This window comes from Lonchura striata, chromosome Z (genome assembly GCF_050655825.1).
Source record: "Lonchura striata isolate lonStrDom1 chromosome Z, ASM5065582v1, whole genome shotgun sequence".
Taxonomy (NCBI): Eukaryota; Metazoa; Chordata; class Aves; order Passeriformes; family Estrildidae; genus Lonchura; species Lonchura striata.
This window is the reverse complement of record NC_140740.1, coordinates 15,895,920-15,911,561: the sequence shown is the minus strand read 5'-3', so window position 1 is coordinate 15,911,561 and position 15,642 is coordinate 15,895,920. Positions and strand designations below refer to the sequence as shown.

Here is a 15,642-nt window from a genome sequence, read left to right as displayed (position 1 = left end):
ATCTGTAGCTTAAGCTTCACTGGTTTTCCACTTGGTTTTTGTGGTGTTGAGAGACACACTGCCAAGAGCACACTCCATAATTTCAGGGATGAAATTACAAAGTCTTCTACTTGGAAGTTTCTGCTTGGGAGTGCAGAGTTTTCACTCTTGGATATAGCAAATATACTGAAATTGTTATAGTCTCCTCAATTTATTTTGTTGTTACATTCTTGATTTAGTTTTAGGCAATGGACTAGAACATTTTTATTCACAGGTCAAATTTATTTACTCTTTTTCTGTTTTAAATATCCTTTTCTGTCATAAAGCAAAATATTTGAGTATTTGAACTTTACCTACCAAAATTTTATCAACTTGGATTTACTCAACTACTCATTTTCACACTTAGTCAGATCTCTGAATCCTTCTTACAGTCTCAATAGAACAAATTTCAAGTTGCTTTGCATTTGTTCTTGTTTTAAATTAATATATTTCCTAGGTCATTTTTTCCAAAATAAAAGTTTATTACTTTATCTCATGCCTTGGAAAAGATAATAGGGGATTCTTTGTGCTGAGCTTTTTTTGCCATAAAGCATGGCAGATGAACAACATACTGATTGTTTCAAGCGAGGTAACAGAGATTCCTGGACACACATGCTCTTTTGGATGCTAAATTAAAAATATTATCCAGTGAAGGCAGTTATTGTCTGTGTTACTGAAAAATAAAACATCTCTCATGTCTCTTTTTGTTCCAATACCAGGACACAGCTAGGCCATCAGTTTACTTCCAAACCATTGTCCAAACTTAGAAGCTGGTTTGTGTATCTTGCAGTGCCTAATCAATGGTCCTGGTGTTCAGTCTCGAAGTATCAATAATCCTTTCTTAGCACTTATCCTGGATGATACGAGGTATGAGCAATGCCAGGTGAAAACGGCCAGTTGAGCAAGCTAAGACACTATATTGGGTTGTGCTGCAGATACTGGGTGAGGTAGAAGGGATTTCTCATCCTTAGCACTCAGCGACTTTACAAGGAGTTAAAGCTCACATGCATGGAAAGTTAACCTGCTTTTAGAGGAGAAGAAATAGGAGGACATGCAATAAGGTACCTTCAGTATAAGGAGGGATAATGGGGAAGCTTGCTATAGGAGTTTTGGAGGGACCTGGACTGAGAAGAGGAGAAAAGGAGATCTCTATATGTTCTGTGTGTTTTCTTTCCTTCTTGTTTATCCCAGAACATATGCAACTTGCTCAATTAGAGAGCAAGATCAGCCAAACAGAAGAAGAACATGAAAACAGCACAATCTGGCAATTTAAAAACAAGCTGTGCCTCTGCAGCAAGGTAATTTATCTTTTCCATCCTAATGAATAATCCTAAGTTTAAATGACACACTGTAAATCTGTGTAGACACAAAACCTGGTCTGCCACTTAGACACATTTAAAGTTCAATTTCCTAAAGAAGGACAGTTATAGTGATGTCTCAGGTGTTTTTTTTTTCCCTGAGAAGCCACTGTTTTAACTTCCTCACAGTGACACAAAACTCAGTATTACAAAATTAAAAAATTATTTGAACACTAGAAACAAAAGTGTGACCTGACAGGAAAAAGCAGTCAAGATGTTTTCACACAAGACACACAGCCTACCTTTTCAGTCAACTATTCTAATAAAGAGTTTACATATAAGCATGTAAGCCAGGGACTGACCACACAAGAGATGGGAAAATCATTCTGACTGTCTCAGGGCATTTCAATGCAGATATTTTAAGTGTACACCAAATTACTCATAGCTAGTTTAAATAAAGCTAGATTTTAAGTGTCTTGTATTTCTTTGGCCTAAACAGTCAGAAACTCATTTATCAAGAATTCAAGTAAGCTACTAAGCCAAAATTGGGCCATTTGCAACCTTCTGTCATTTAAAATAAATTTATTTAAAATGGCATTCACCAGCAAGTTCGATTTCTTGCCATGTAAATACAACAAGCTTCTATGGGAAAAATAATGTAATATGAAAGCTTCTGCATAAATAATTGAATAACATTGGTAATAAGCTTGTGACAGTTGAACCAGTATTTTTAAAAACGTTTCTGTCCAAGTGCAGAAACAAACAATGAAAAAGAAACATAAAGCTAACAAAATAACCTAGTGCCATAGGCTGTTTATCCTACATCTCCTCTTGCTGGATTGCACAGCGTAGTAGAGAACATTGCCTGCACACAAATATATACATGACACTGATATTCTCATCTGTCTCTCACGACCCTCCCAGATTTCCACAAATCTACGGTACGGGCTCTACCTTCCTTCCAGCCGAATAGTTTCCTGACTATTAAGGATTGGAGGCACCAAAAGAAGATGTGTAATATATCATGCAACATATCACCTTGCTTAACAACTGTGAAGATGCAGGCCACTTAGGCACTGCTTCCTAACCTGAGTAACTTTTTCAATTTCCAATATACTGTTTCCATAACCATGTATCAAGCACCACAGGAACTGAGGTTTAGCAGCACTATCCTACTGTTTCCAAACTCTACCACTCTTATATTAGACAGTCATTTCTGGTGACTGTTCTTCAAAAAGTTTTTTCTTTTAAAAGGTAAGGGAAGGAATGACAGGGCTGTCCTATAAAACTGCAGCTCATTCCAACCTCTTTAGGGTGCATACCTTATTGTGGGAAGACAATATAAAGGTTTTGTTGGAAAAGTACCAAGGAGGAGAAAGAGGAGGAGGAGGAGGAGGAGGAGGAGGAGGAGGAGGAGGGGGGGGGGGGGGGGGTAGGACAAGGAGGACAAGATCAAGGAAGAGGATGTGAAGGACGAGGAGGAGGACAAGGACAAGGATGAGGAGGAGGAGGAAGATGAGGAGGAGGGGGAGGAGGAGGACAAGGAGGATGAGGATGTGGAGGATGAGGACAAGGAGGAAGATGAGGAGGATGAGGAAGAGGATGAGGATGCCCTCCTTCAGCTGGCACCTGAGTGGAGAACTTTGTTTTTCATATTAGTGACTTGATTACAGGGATCTAGGTTTTCATTGTTTATCCAAGATTACTTTAGTCATTTACCTATGACTTTGGTGGACAAGCAGGAAGCATAGATTTCTTGCCAGCAAAGAGAAATAAATGCTAGAATCATTTAACATTGAGCATCACCACATTGATAATGTGAGAAGAAAGGTCCAAAGACCTTTCAGATCAAGTATCAGGAAAGCAGCAGGGTGATAATAGATATTTAGGGAAAACAGTACAAGAAACAAACCAGCACTAAAGCTTTTGTCTCATGTCCAACCCAAAAAAACCTTAACACTTGCTGAACTGGACATCACAACTGGACCACTGTGGTTACAGTCACTGTGAGGTCATTTTCCATGAATTTTTAAAATTTTTTAAAAATATATATATGTACTATTAGCCTTCACAGCATTTTGCAGCAAAGTTTCTCAGTGTTATTCTGAGAAAGTTTTGTCTTTCTTTTTTTTTTTAAACATGTAAATATTCAAGTGCAACACTGAGTCACTTGATTTTTCTTTCTCACAATGGCAACTAAAATTAGTTACGGAGGATGAGAGAAAGCAAACGGATGAACTCAAGTAAAAAGAGTGAAGAAAAAACATCAAAGAAGAATAAAAAACTATTTAAGGAAACCCAAAAATGCAGCCACAGCTACTCTGATGAAAGTAGGATGGACTGTTGTGCCAATTACCTTTCTGAGGATTTGATTTTGAACTCTTTGGGAGTTCAAGCAGGTAATATTGCAAAATATGGCAATATTTTATCAGTAATACTGCAAAAGCTTGCATGATGGATAAAGAACACAAGCTGTTTGTTTTCAAAAACCTGAGTTTCAGAATGGAAACCCAAATCTAGCAAGAATGAGCAGAATTGATAAAAGCAGACCTGACTGAACTCAAACCTTCATTAATTTAATCTAGGTATTTGGACTTCATTGTGAAGTTGCATAAGTGAAATATTTTTCTATGCTGGTGTTTACCCACATACACATGCACACACACACACAAAATATTAAAATATAGATTCCTGCTTCACAGTTCATGTGAGCTTCTCAAGGATGCAAATGATATGAGAAATTTTCTTCCAGTTAGCTCCTACATTTTCCTGACATGTATTGGCATGGAAGATCAATTTCAGTACATTCAATCAACTGAAAATAATCTACATATTTCAGATTTAGGTTTTCATGCTGCCCTTCCAGAGGCTTATACAATAAACCATGAAGGATTTAAGTGATGTCAAAAATATTAAATTTTTTTTTTGCATTTCTTTCTTTTTACACTGATTCCCTGGGTACAGCATAAATCAATATACATTGTATTTATATACAATCATAGGTACTCATACCAACTTGGAGAGGCAGTGCTGCAAGTACAAAGTAGGAAATCAGGATTTTAAATTCCCTGCATTCTTATTAACATTATCAGCACGAGTATTTACAGTATGTATGCACACACGCACACACACATATAAATAAATATAAATATAAATATAAATATAAATATAAATATAAATATAAATATAAATATAAATATAAATATAAATATAAATATAAATATAAATATAAATATAAACATAAATATATAGAAATAGAAATAGAAATAGAAATAGAAATAGAAATAGAAATAGAAATAGAAATAGAAATAGAAATAGAAATAGAAATGCACACAAACACACATATATGTATGTAGGTATAGACATTTATGACTTGCTTAGCTGGTTCATACCTGCCTAGCCTTTAAAACATTTTCTTTTCAAAATGTCATATTAAAGCCAGCTGGCCAGCTTTTCATTTCCTGCTCACAGAACTCAAGCCATCAGCTTGTGCCAGACTGCAGTTAGCTAATTCAAAAAGAACTTGCAAAAGCCATTACAGAAACCAAGCAATGAAAATAATCCTTTTATTGTCCTGATGCAAACAAATAGACTATCAAAACTAAAATGTATTAGATGGATTTTGTATGATTTTCTAAGGGTTGGGAGTGGTATTTGGAATAGAAAAAAGAAGAAGGATGTGAGTAATTGGTTATTTTACAGCAGTTGTTTTCTGGCTGAAAAAATAATTTTGACCTTCAGGACACATTGTCGCTGACTTGACAAGCTATTAAGGAACTGCCAGGAGACTGCTTACTGTTTCCACATGGGCTGACCCAATCCAAAAGTGGCTCCTGGTATCCAGGAAGATACTCAGCCAAACTACTGTGCCTACAACTTCTTACCATCCAAGTCTACATATGATACATCTCAGAAGACAATAACATAGGCATCAGTCACTACGTCTGTATTAGAGGAATGGTGGCAACCCATCTTATTTTGAGACTACCTTTCTTCACTGAAAGACTGTTTTTCACTTGTCTATAACATTGCCAAGACACAATGATCTCAGCTCAGATTTTCCATGCTAGGTCCTTGCTACAGCCTTGTTTTGGAAGATTTAATCCAAAACAGTTCCATCATTTCTGAGAACAAGGCTAGGAAAAAGAGTTTATTTTGCCCCTTTTATTAAACAAAAAATTCTGTGAAAATCTTGAGCACTCCAAGGCTTTGGAATAGGAGCAGAAAAGTGTCAAGAGTCTGATCTTTATGCCAGTGCTATCTTTTCTGTCAAGTCATTAGTTTTTGAGAAACTAGAATTTGTAAGAAATGGGACAAGCAGGGCAAATTGAATGGAATATGAGTAATATTACAGGGAAAAAAATTTGGATTGTCCAGAGCTGAGAGTAAGATGAGGACTAGGGTGAAGGGCAGAGGGGTGGTTCATTGCCTCTGGGGCAGGTTAGATAAAATAAAGATGGCTCAGTGAGGACAGAAGAAACACAAGGACAGGTAGCAGAAGACAGGACAAGAGTGTGTCATGTGTCTAAACACTGTCTCCCTGCGGAGCCAGAAGTGTAATCATTTACTTGCTGGTTTCCACCACTCCTTTCTACCAGCCAAAATATGCTATGGTGCACCTCCACAGCCACCCTACATTGAAGTAAGTGGGTTTTGCCAGCTATTTCACTATGTGCTAGGCAGACACATCTTCACAGATAACTAACCTGAGTGTTTACACAGTGCCACACAGTAATACTTCATTTCCTTCTGTTGCCTTGGAAAAGAAGATACAAACAAAATAAAGCATGAAAAGACTTTAAAAAGTATTAAGGTTGAAGAGCTGGACGTGAGATTGCAAAGAAAAGCCAGAATCAAGTTCACTGTGCAACTTCATTTGAGCCTGCTTCTAAATATTACAAGTAGACAGGCTGTAACTACACCAGGTTTTCACCCTCTGCCTTAAGTAGACATCCTTAAACTTTGGCAATATTTGTCTTTTTTATGCTATCTCCCCATCTGTAAACACACCTTGATGTACTTTTCCATTTAATATGTTTAATATGTTCCATTATCTCCTGTTTGTCTAAGGAAAACTTTATAAACTGAACACCCTGACAAATACATAGTTATTTAACTAAGGGGTGCCTGAAGTATGGTTTGCTGAACACATGCTGACTTCTGAAGTCCAGTAAGTCTCGCAATATTTTGTGATATTTGAGGAATGCCTCCTCAACAGAAACATTTTGCGACTTGTTTCAATGGGAAGGAAGACTTTCACAAGACCTGAAGCACCCGGTGAAGGTTTTTGAGAATTGCAAGGGGCCAATAAACCATGCTGCAGAGCATGGTTTTTCTCCCCCTCCTACACATCTTCAGGCTCAGAAGCAGTCAGGCAAGCTTCTTCACAACTGTTTTACTTATTCTGACTTCTAGGAAAACAAAAATTGTTCTTCACAAATTCATGCTAGAAAAGATTTTCCATGTAAATGTCTGATGCTAAAAACCTGCCACGTCCAAGGCTGTCAACCAATGTAACAGCCATGCTCAGTTGTCATCACTACTCATGCAGTTGATTATGCTACATTAGCTACTAAACCCTTCCAGAAGTAATAGAGAAATACCTAAACAGTAGATGACACAAGTAAATTATAAGCTTGCCATTTTAACTTCTCTGCAAGGATCCTGGCATGATATTATGAGAAACTTTTCTAGTATGCACTTGCTGAGCACAAATAAAATTCTTTTTTTATTCTCTAACACTTGAAAGGGAATTACAAATTCTATTATGTTTTATGGATAAAGTACATTAAAAGACCCACTGAAACTTTAAGATATCAGGTACCTGACAGAAAACCCTATCTGACAGCTAGGACTGAAACTTTAAATGTAAATTTGCCTCTCAACACAATCAGGCACTTGGTTTTTTGTGACCTTCTATGGTCAGTAATTTCTGTTATTTCAAAAACTAATTTGTAGTGGACTAAATATTTAAGATGTTTGTCTTTAATTTAGAAATACTTAGAGTTGCAAGACAACCTTCCATTCATATGTTCATCATATTATCACATGTATCACATATTATCAACATGTAGCGATCCATCTCATTCTCCGCAGACAACTCACTGATAGTGCAAATCTGTTACAGAAATCAGGATAAATACAGAAGTAGCACTTACAGAAAAAAGAGTGGAGATGAGGAATTACAACTGCTTAAAGACTTACACAGGAGGTGGTGTCAAGTACCAATGTGTTATTAATTTCCTGAGATAAGGTAATGATCTCTCCAACAAGACACTGCTAATTCTTCAAGTCCATTGCTCTCATTTACACTGACTTCTGGTTTCATTTTGTAACCCAGCAGTTGGGTTTAGGGAAGTAGGATGAGCTCCCCATTTTAACCAAAATTTGCCAGTACTTTTTAGATTAATTAAAATCTGCAACTGAGTGTGATGATTATATGACTTACATAGCAAACAGGCAAACAAAAATGAGAGGATGTGGAGCATGCTGAGAAACCAAGACACAACTGGCTTTTGTTACAGCTTCTCTGGTGAAATCTCCAGCTAATTCACTTTGCAGGTATAGCTCACTTAGAATTAATACCTGTATAACAAAGAACTCTGAGAAGGCAAGGAAAATCTCTTCTCAGAATTCAGCAAATTTGAAGAGTTGGCTCTTACCTTGCAAGGCATAGGCTTCTTGAAGGAGATTTCAGCTTGAGTCCAAACTCCCTTTGGAGAGTCCAAGACAGACCAGATTTTCTCTTGAACAACATGATTCTCCTCAAAGATATAAACTGCAAGAATGCCACTCATCTTGAAAAACCCATATAAGGCATAATAAAAACGCAGACAAAACTGCAAGTTTCCTGGCAGGGTCGGGCCATACAGACGTCCAATGTACCCAGGCTGTGATGTAAACTTTGTGTTTGCCAACAAGTAATAGCCTGCAAGACAGCATCATTATTGTATTTAATATGGTATTAGCACAGCTGATTTGCTATTAAAGCAGCTTCTGTTATTGCATCAGACTTGGGTTATAAAACAGTTCCAACTGGCAAGAAATAGATTATCACACTCTGACAGGAAATAACCATTTTTGTTCCAAAACCATCCTGTCTGCTTCTAGCTAAAGTGGCACAAGTTTAGTGGCACTAGCTAAGTTACCAGAAATAAGCACTTATCAAATTTATCCTGAAAAAATCCCTGGCTTGCTGGCCTCACTGGAAAACTAGCCTTTTCAGGGGTACCACTGTGAGACAAAAACAAAGGAGGGTGGGGTACAAGGCCTGTTATTCCCTACACCAAGTATAAAGAACTGAGACCTTAGTGCATATGATTAATAACCATGAATACTCTACACAGAGATGTCTGAATTTCAGAATTTATTAACAGTCTTTTGACCATGTGGTTTCACTATACAGTATTTATGTTTTCCCTTAAAAAGAGCCAACTATCCTAAGCCTAGAAGAGCTAAAAGGTCACTTTTCGTCTCAAAAAATAATTCATTAACTTATTATTACATTTACTTCCATACTTTTTTGGATTCATCCCTACAGCAACTACAGAGCAGTATAGTGACGATACTCTGATTTATGGCCCTGCCTCACTATTGAATAGGTGACCTTCCTACTCTACACATGGGGAAGCACAGCCAGAGTTCCAGATAGGACCAAGCTGTGAACACTGATTTTTAATGGCAGAGAGTTGCACTGAGGTAAGCTAATCATTGTGCCAGTGATATTACTCAACAGAGTGAACAACGATACAATAGGATAACTTTAACCTTTTATACAACATTTATATATAGTCTGACTCTTCTAGGAAAAAGCAGTTTTGATTCACCAAATCCAGTAGTGTGGTCTCCTGCTCTATACACATTGCGCTTCACTTTCACTCTGCTCCATCCTGGGCCATCTTTGTGATCTTGGTAAAAATTACACAGATCTTCCTCAAAATTGCAGCCTGCATTGGCAGGATTGAAAGTTGCTTCTAAAAGAAATATGCATAGGTTCTGTTAGGATGAGTACAGTGATAAGCATAGGTTTGATACAGAAGGATGCCAAAGCATACTTTGGTTCATCTTGCTTTTCTTCACTGAAGATAAGCATGTGAAAAGATGTTACACACATACAGTGCACAGCCATGAAGAAATCAAACTATCAAATTTCTATTGCAAGTTGTTCTTATATTCTTATATTTTTTACAGAAGCCAGGAGAAACCCTGCTTCATAGCCCCCCAAAAACACAAACGAGCTCCAGATATTAAGACTAGATTCTTCCTTCAGGATAGATAATTCACAAGGACATTCAGACCATTTGTTTTCACCTGCTCCTTAATTCAAAAGATTATTAGGACCAAACGAGTGTGTCCATGTGCCTGTGTGCGCACTGAACACCAACATTTAGTATTTTTTTTAAAGAGCACTTATTAAAAATCCTTTTCATAGTTATGTGTAACGTGTGTGCATGTGCATGCTGTAAGTAGGCAAGCAAAATAATTTTAGTTCCTGTGCCACCTCATGGCAACTTTGCTCTGGAGCTTGCCTCACACAGGGCTAACACTGCAGTGAAGAAAGCTGAACTATTTATAGTAAAGTTGATTAAAAGCAAAACTAAGACCCTCCCCAGCCCTGCTGATGGCTCTCTGAAATAAAAGTGATTATGCTGTATTGGCCATGCTAGTGAGTAAAACATTTCTACTTCTTCAAAGGCCTTGCTAGTCTCTTAAAGAATGTGCTAGGGGAAGGAGAGGCACAACCCAAAGCTATCATGGAAATTTTGGCTTTGCCAGGAGCCCAGACACAGGACATTGTATACATCACTTTACAGCAGCATATATGACCTTTCTTCATGGAGATGAAGAGAGCTTCTTCACCAGTGGCAGGTACACAGGCAATTAGCTTTAGTAGAACAAAAATTGTGGCTTTGGAGTGATGCCTGAGGTCTTTTCAGTCTCAGGCCAAATCTAAGCCCTCATATGTGTCTTAACTCTTCCTGCAGCCATGGCCTCCCACTTCTGCTTTCCTAGTTAAAGAAAAGGCAGGTGGAACACTACCATGTGGCATTAAACCTATATTTTGACTCATCCTTTGCTGAGCACGTTCAGTACTCTGGTACCTTTTTCTCCATTTGGCTAACATCAAGACTTCTGTTGAGCAAAACTTCCAGAAAAAAATAAAGAAAAAACTTAGTGCTGTTATATATACTGCTATGGCCAAATACAAGGAGAATGGAGAGCTCTTGCTTTTTAACATCTCTGCTCAGAAGAACTGAAGATGACAGTAACTGATAAGTCTAAAGGATCAAACAGTATAAATTTTATTTCAACAAAGTATAAAGCAAATAATTTTCTTTCATTTTTCAAACAAAAAACCCAAAACAAAACCATAAAACCAACATTCAAAATCAAAGTTAGTAGGCCAAGTTCTAGATCAACCTATCATATTCAGAACAGATTCTGATTCATTCAGATTAGATCCATTCATTTAGATCTGAACTTCAGCCATTGGGGCAGAAAGTGCTACAAAATCTATCCCATTTCTCAACAGATATAAATTATCTGAAAATTAAAATGGAAAAACAGATAAGCAGCTCCAACTCCATGAAAATTGCACGCATAACTTAGGATTTTTGTTGCAAAATAAAGCAAATACCAAAAAGTTATTGAGGAGATAATGAAATAATGGATTTACTCAGCCAGGATATATGGATTATCAATAATTAATGTATTTGGAATCTACTTCCAAAAAACACACCCTTCCTGAGATGAGTAATACCTCCTGGAAGAGTGAAGACAGGGAGGCAAGGCTCATGTTTTGGCTCTGAAGAACACCTCAGGGCATGTGGCATGAAGAATGCCTACACTGCCATTAATGAAAAGCCTAGTCCATCTTCTTCCTCATACCATCACACCTAGGAAAATCCACCCTCTCTTTCTGTGACAAGCCTGCAAATGGCAATTTCTCAAAGCCCATAGTGTAGTGATGCAAATGCAGCATTCAGTCCAGCACTCCAGCTGCAGAACCCTGAGGGAAGGTCTTTGTGAAGGAAGCATTAAGAATTAGTTTCTGAAAAATTGAATGGCACTGGTGTTATCTGCTGTTATGTCTTCTGAAAGAAAAGGAGCCCAGTGGTGCTAGTCAGTTGAGAAGGTAGCACCAAAATTGCAAATACTAACAGTTTTGAGGACCAAGGCAGAGGGGGAAAACAAGGAAGGTAAATAGCACCAAGAGCTCATCATACCTGTCTGATTGCTGCAGTAAACTGGAGAGAAAGAAATGTCATCAAGGGCAACATAACCTCCCTTGGCGCTATTGAAAGCAACTTCAAATATTACCTAGAAATTATAATAAGTTGTTATTTGTCTGCCATATAGTCAGCAATAATTTTGGTACACATCTTTGAAATACAGAATTCTGACTGAATGTCCTAGACAGATTCCAGCACATCTCATACAGTACTTCAAGTGTTTGGACTAATTAAATTATATCACTTATTAGGGACATAAATCAGAGCCTAATCTTAGCACTAGATTATTGCTCACTCAAGTTCAAGGAAAAACCAAAAGGAATATAGCTCTTCTTCTGCTTTATGAAGGACCACTTTTAAAAATGCATAAGGCTTCTGCCATTGTATTATACAATACCACTATTCACAATCATCAGTCTATACTGACTATAACTCCAGTTTAATCTAGAATCTGTCTGGATTAAGAGCTAAAAATCCCCTATGTTTATTGTTCTGCTACTAGTTTTCTGTAAATATAATCAGACATTGAAACCCGTGACTTGACATTAGCTGACAGGGAAGATTTCCTGAACAGAATTTATTTAAAATGCAAAGCTATTGCTGTGTTTTGTTTACCACAAAGATCAAACAATTAGTAATAGTATTTAGTCATTCCCAGGGCAAATAATTTCATCATATAAATGAAGTACCATCCATAATTCTTGAGGAAGTGTCTTAAAATTTCTGTTGAGTATCAAAGGTCTGAGATACAGGAAAACTTTGAGAGCCTCCACCAGGGACAAAGCAAGGAATTAAGGACAAATGCTTTCAGAGTGAGATTCTTTTCAGTGAAAGCAATGCCTCTGATGTTTTCCCTGAGGATGGGAGGCAAACTAGGAGAGCTAGTGTAAGAATCCTGAGCAATCTCCTTGAGCCAGATGAAACAAAGAGGAAGGCACTCTTGAAGCAACCAATGAATTTATGTATTGAGGTTTAATACTATTTCTATAAGATCATCTCTGAAATCATTGCTGTGTTAAGTTACACAGAAATTCCTTGAGCAGATTAAAGGCCTGTCTAGCCCAGTGTCTTTTTTCCAGCAGAGAGCACCCACAGGAAAAACTGAAAACAATGACAGGCTTTCAGTTCTTCTTCTCTAACATTACATTCCTGATGGATTCTTCCTTTCCCATTAATTTTTCTGATCAGTTTTTTATCTTAATAATGGTATTTACAATACATTGTGGAAGTGAGTTCTAGGGTTGAATTATATATGAAAAGAACCTCTGTTCATTTTAGTTTTAAATTGTTACATGGTAACTAAGAATTTGGAATAGCAATGTAAATGTTGAGAAACAGGGAACAGTTAATCTTTTCTGTGTCCTTCATGACTTTTAAGAATCTCTAACATATTATACTTCCATCTTTTTTTGCAAGTACTGGAAACTGTAATTTCATTGATGTAACTTCTGCATACTTTTAATTATCTGCATCTCCCTCTTGGACAATATTTTTAAATCTTTTTTAAATTTTTTTTTTTTTCTTACTGAGCGAGCTGAAGTTGCATACCCTGGTGAACATAAGATTTCCCTGTGCATTTACCCAGTGGTACAAGATCTTGTGTTTTGCTATTTAATCCCATATGGATAGTTTCCAAAATTCTCGATGTATTTTTGAATGCCACCAGGAAATGAGCGGATATTTTCACAAACTCAACAACAGTATTGCCAAGCTCTAAGTGATGATTAATTAATTTCCATCGATGGTACTAGGACTGAGTTTCTATTTACGTAAATTTAGTTCCTATTAAATGAATCAGTAATTCACTTACTGTTCTGTAATATGAAGCATTCTGAGAGCTGCCTTCCTTTCCTGTGAAGTCTGATGGTTTAAATGGATTATCACTGACTTTACAGAGTAAAAGGCCTATGTAGCATCTCATGAATATTAGCTTTGCACCTAATAATTTCTGGAAATCTACAGGTTTATGGTGAATTAGCAAATAATGTAGGTAGAATTGAAGCAAGTACATATGTATGTATAAAATACACATGTAAGTATATATTTATGTATATAATATACATACACTCTTTATTTCAGTCTTCTAAGTTTGGGGTATATTTAGAAAACACTAGAGAATAAAATATTAAATTTTTTCTGATATTCTTGAAAGTCATTATAATAAAAATCAAGAACTGTCTTTCACATTTAAGGACTATTTGTGCTTAGGACCCAAGTTCGGACTTTCTCTCATGAACTGCAGGATCTAAGTACGGTGGAGAATAGACCTCAAATATTTTTCTAAATTTTCTTATGCATTATTTTACAATACTCAACATCCTCAAAAATGGATCACAGAGTCACAGAAACAGGGTACTGAGACAACCTTGGTATTATTCAGCAACTAAAAATCCTCCCATCAGTCAGAATCTATAACCTCTCAAGATACTCTGATCAAGCACTAAATGACCTGGCATCAAAATCAAGCATGAGTGTGTAAAGTGATACCTCCTCCTTTACCTTTATGCAAAGGGAAAAGGAAATCACAGATCACCACCATTTTCACAGCCATCTTGCAGATACTAGATGGTCCCTGCTATGTTCCTGGCTTGGCCTGAGTTGGCAATCATGTCTGAGGCAACCTGGAAGTCACAGCTGGACTGTGCAGGAAGGATTGCTTTACCTCCATGGGATACGGCGCATTGAAGTCAACTTCTGCCAGTGCCCAGTCTGCATTCAGTGCACTGTCTGTTTTCCAGATCTCTTCATAAAAGCCACTCATATCTCTTAGGTAAACAGTAAAAACAATGCTGCTTTCCTGCTTAAGTTGATAATAAAAAGATAAGCAGCCAGATATTGGGGCTGTGGTCTTTGGTGAGATTAGCTGGGCCACTTCCTGAAAATGTTTGACATAAACAGAGTCCACATACATGTAGTGACCTAGAAACAGAAAAACATTTGGTATAAGGACACTCTTTAAAAAACACCACATACAAGAAGTCTCAGCAGATGAACAGAGACTAGACATATATACCTATGAGCAACAGTGGTTGCTTCCTAGAAAATTTCAGTAATTCTAAAACATTTTTTTCCCTCCCTTTTCCTCCTCTGTGCAACCCAAAATTGTCTGGCTAAGATACCACTGGCAAAATAGTCAGTCTCAGCTCTTTCTTTTCTTAAGTCTTTATTATTATTAGAAATAATATATTTATCTATATTTGAAATATAATAAACTCTAAACTTTGGGAAACATTCATAAATGGAAAAATGTGCAACAAACTCCCTGATTCCTGATAGCTCAGTATAGTATTTAGTCTCTTGTAAGTGCAACTTTTACTGAAGCAATCCAAGTAAATGAACAAGATTATAAGACATGTGTTTTGTCATCTTTTACACTGCAGTTGATTTAATATATGAAATTATTGTCAAATAGCTTTTAGTCTTTACATATCTGCTCAGTGTTTTTAGGATTTGGTTTACAAATGTCTTATTTTTACTGCATGGACTGGAGTTTTTATGTAAAATCCTTAAAGAAGATTTTTGGGAGATGTTAATGAACAGAAAAATGCATTGCATTTTTGAATGATGGGAGAGTATCTTTCTATCATGAATATAAGTCAATATGACCTGCAGGATTTTCTATGGGCACAACTTCTAATTCTTTGATTTTGGGAGTGCTATCTCAATTTAAACAGAACACATCCACGTCCACAAACATGCTGTGCATTGTAGTTTTTCTTCTTCTGCACTCCCAGAAGCACAGCAACAAACAGTATTTGGTGAACAAAAAATGGCTCTTCACAATTAGAAAGCCTGGAAGATAGAAACATCAGACTGGAGGGGTTCTTCAGCATGAACATTACAATCTGTGCCATTCTGTTTGAGTGGGCACCACTATATTAATTACCACACAGCAGTCTCAGACCTTCAGATGTCACTTCTTGCTTCACTCTGGTAGAAGGAGGTGAAAGGACTTGCTTGGCTGTGGGTCTCCTCCAGATTGCCCTATGCCAGTGACAGATGACTTCAGCAATATCTGCCTGCAAGATTCTCAGCTTCACTTTTGTTCTGAAGTTTTAGCGCATCTTATAGCTTAGCTACAATCTCCCTGGATG

General features: G+C 37.0%; 1 protein-coding gene across 3 annotated transcripts in view; it reads right to left on the bottom strand.

The window, feature by feature from the left end:
* The window catches only part of MAMDC2 (MAM domain containing 2), a 55,752-nt gene that overhangs the window by 7,590 nt on the left and 32,520 nt on the right, over positions 1–15,642 (bottom strand). For all 3 annotated transcript variants that reach the window (XM_077790285.2, XM_085567358.1, XM_085567359.1), the window contains exons 6-9: positions 14,211–14,467; positions 11,543–11,636; positions 9,143–9,289; positions 7,979–8,244 (exon numbers count right to left, since the gene is read on the bottom strand). In XM_077790285.2, the coding sequence (XP_077646411.1) occupies positions 7,979–8,244; positions 9,143–9,289; positions 11,543–11,636; positions 14,211–14,467 (764 nt within the window). The remainder of the gene's footprint in view (positions 1–7,978; positions 8,245–9,142; positions 9,290–11,542; positions 11,637–14,210; positions 14,468–15,642) is intronic.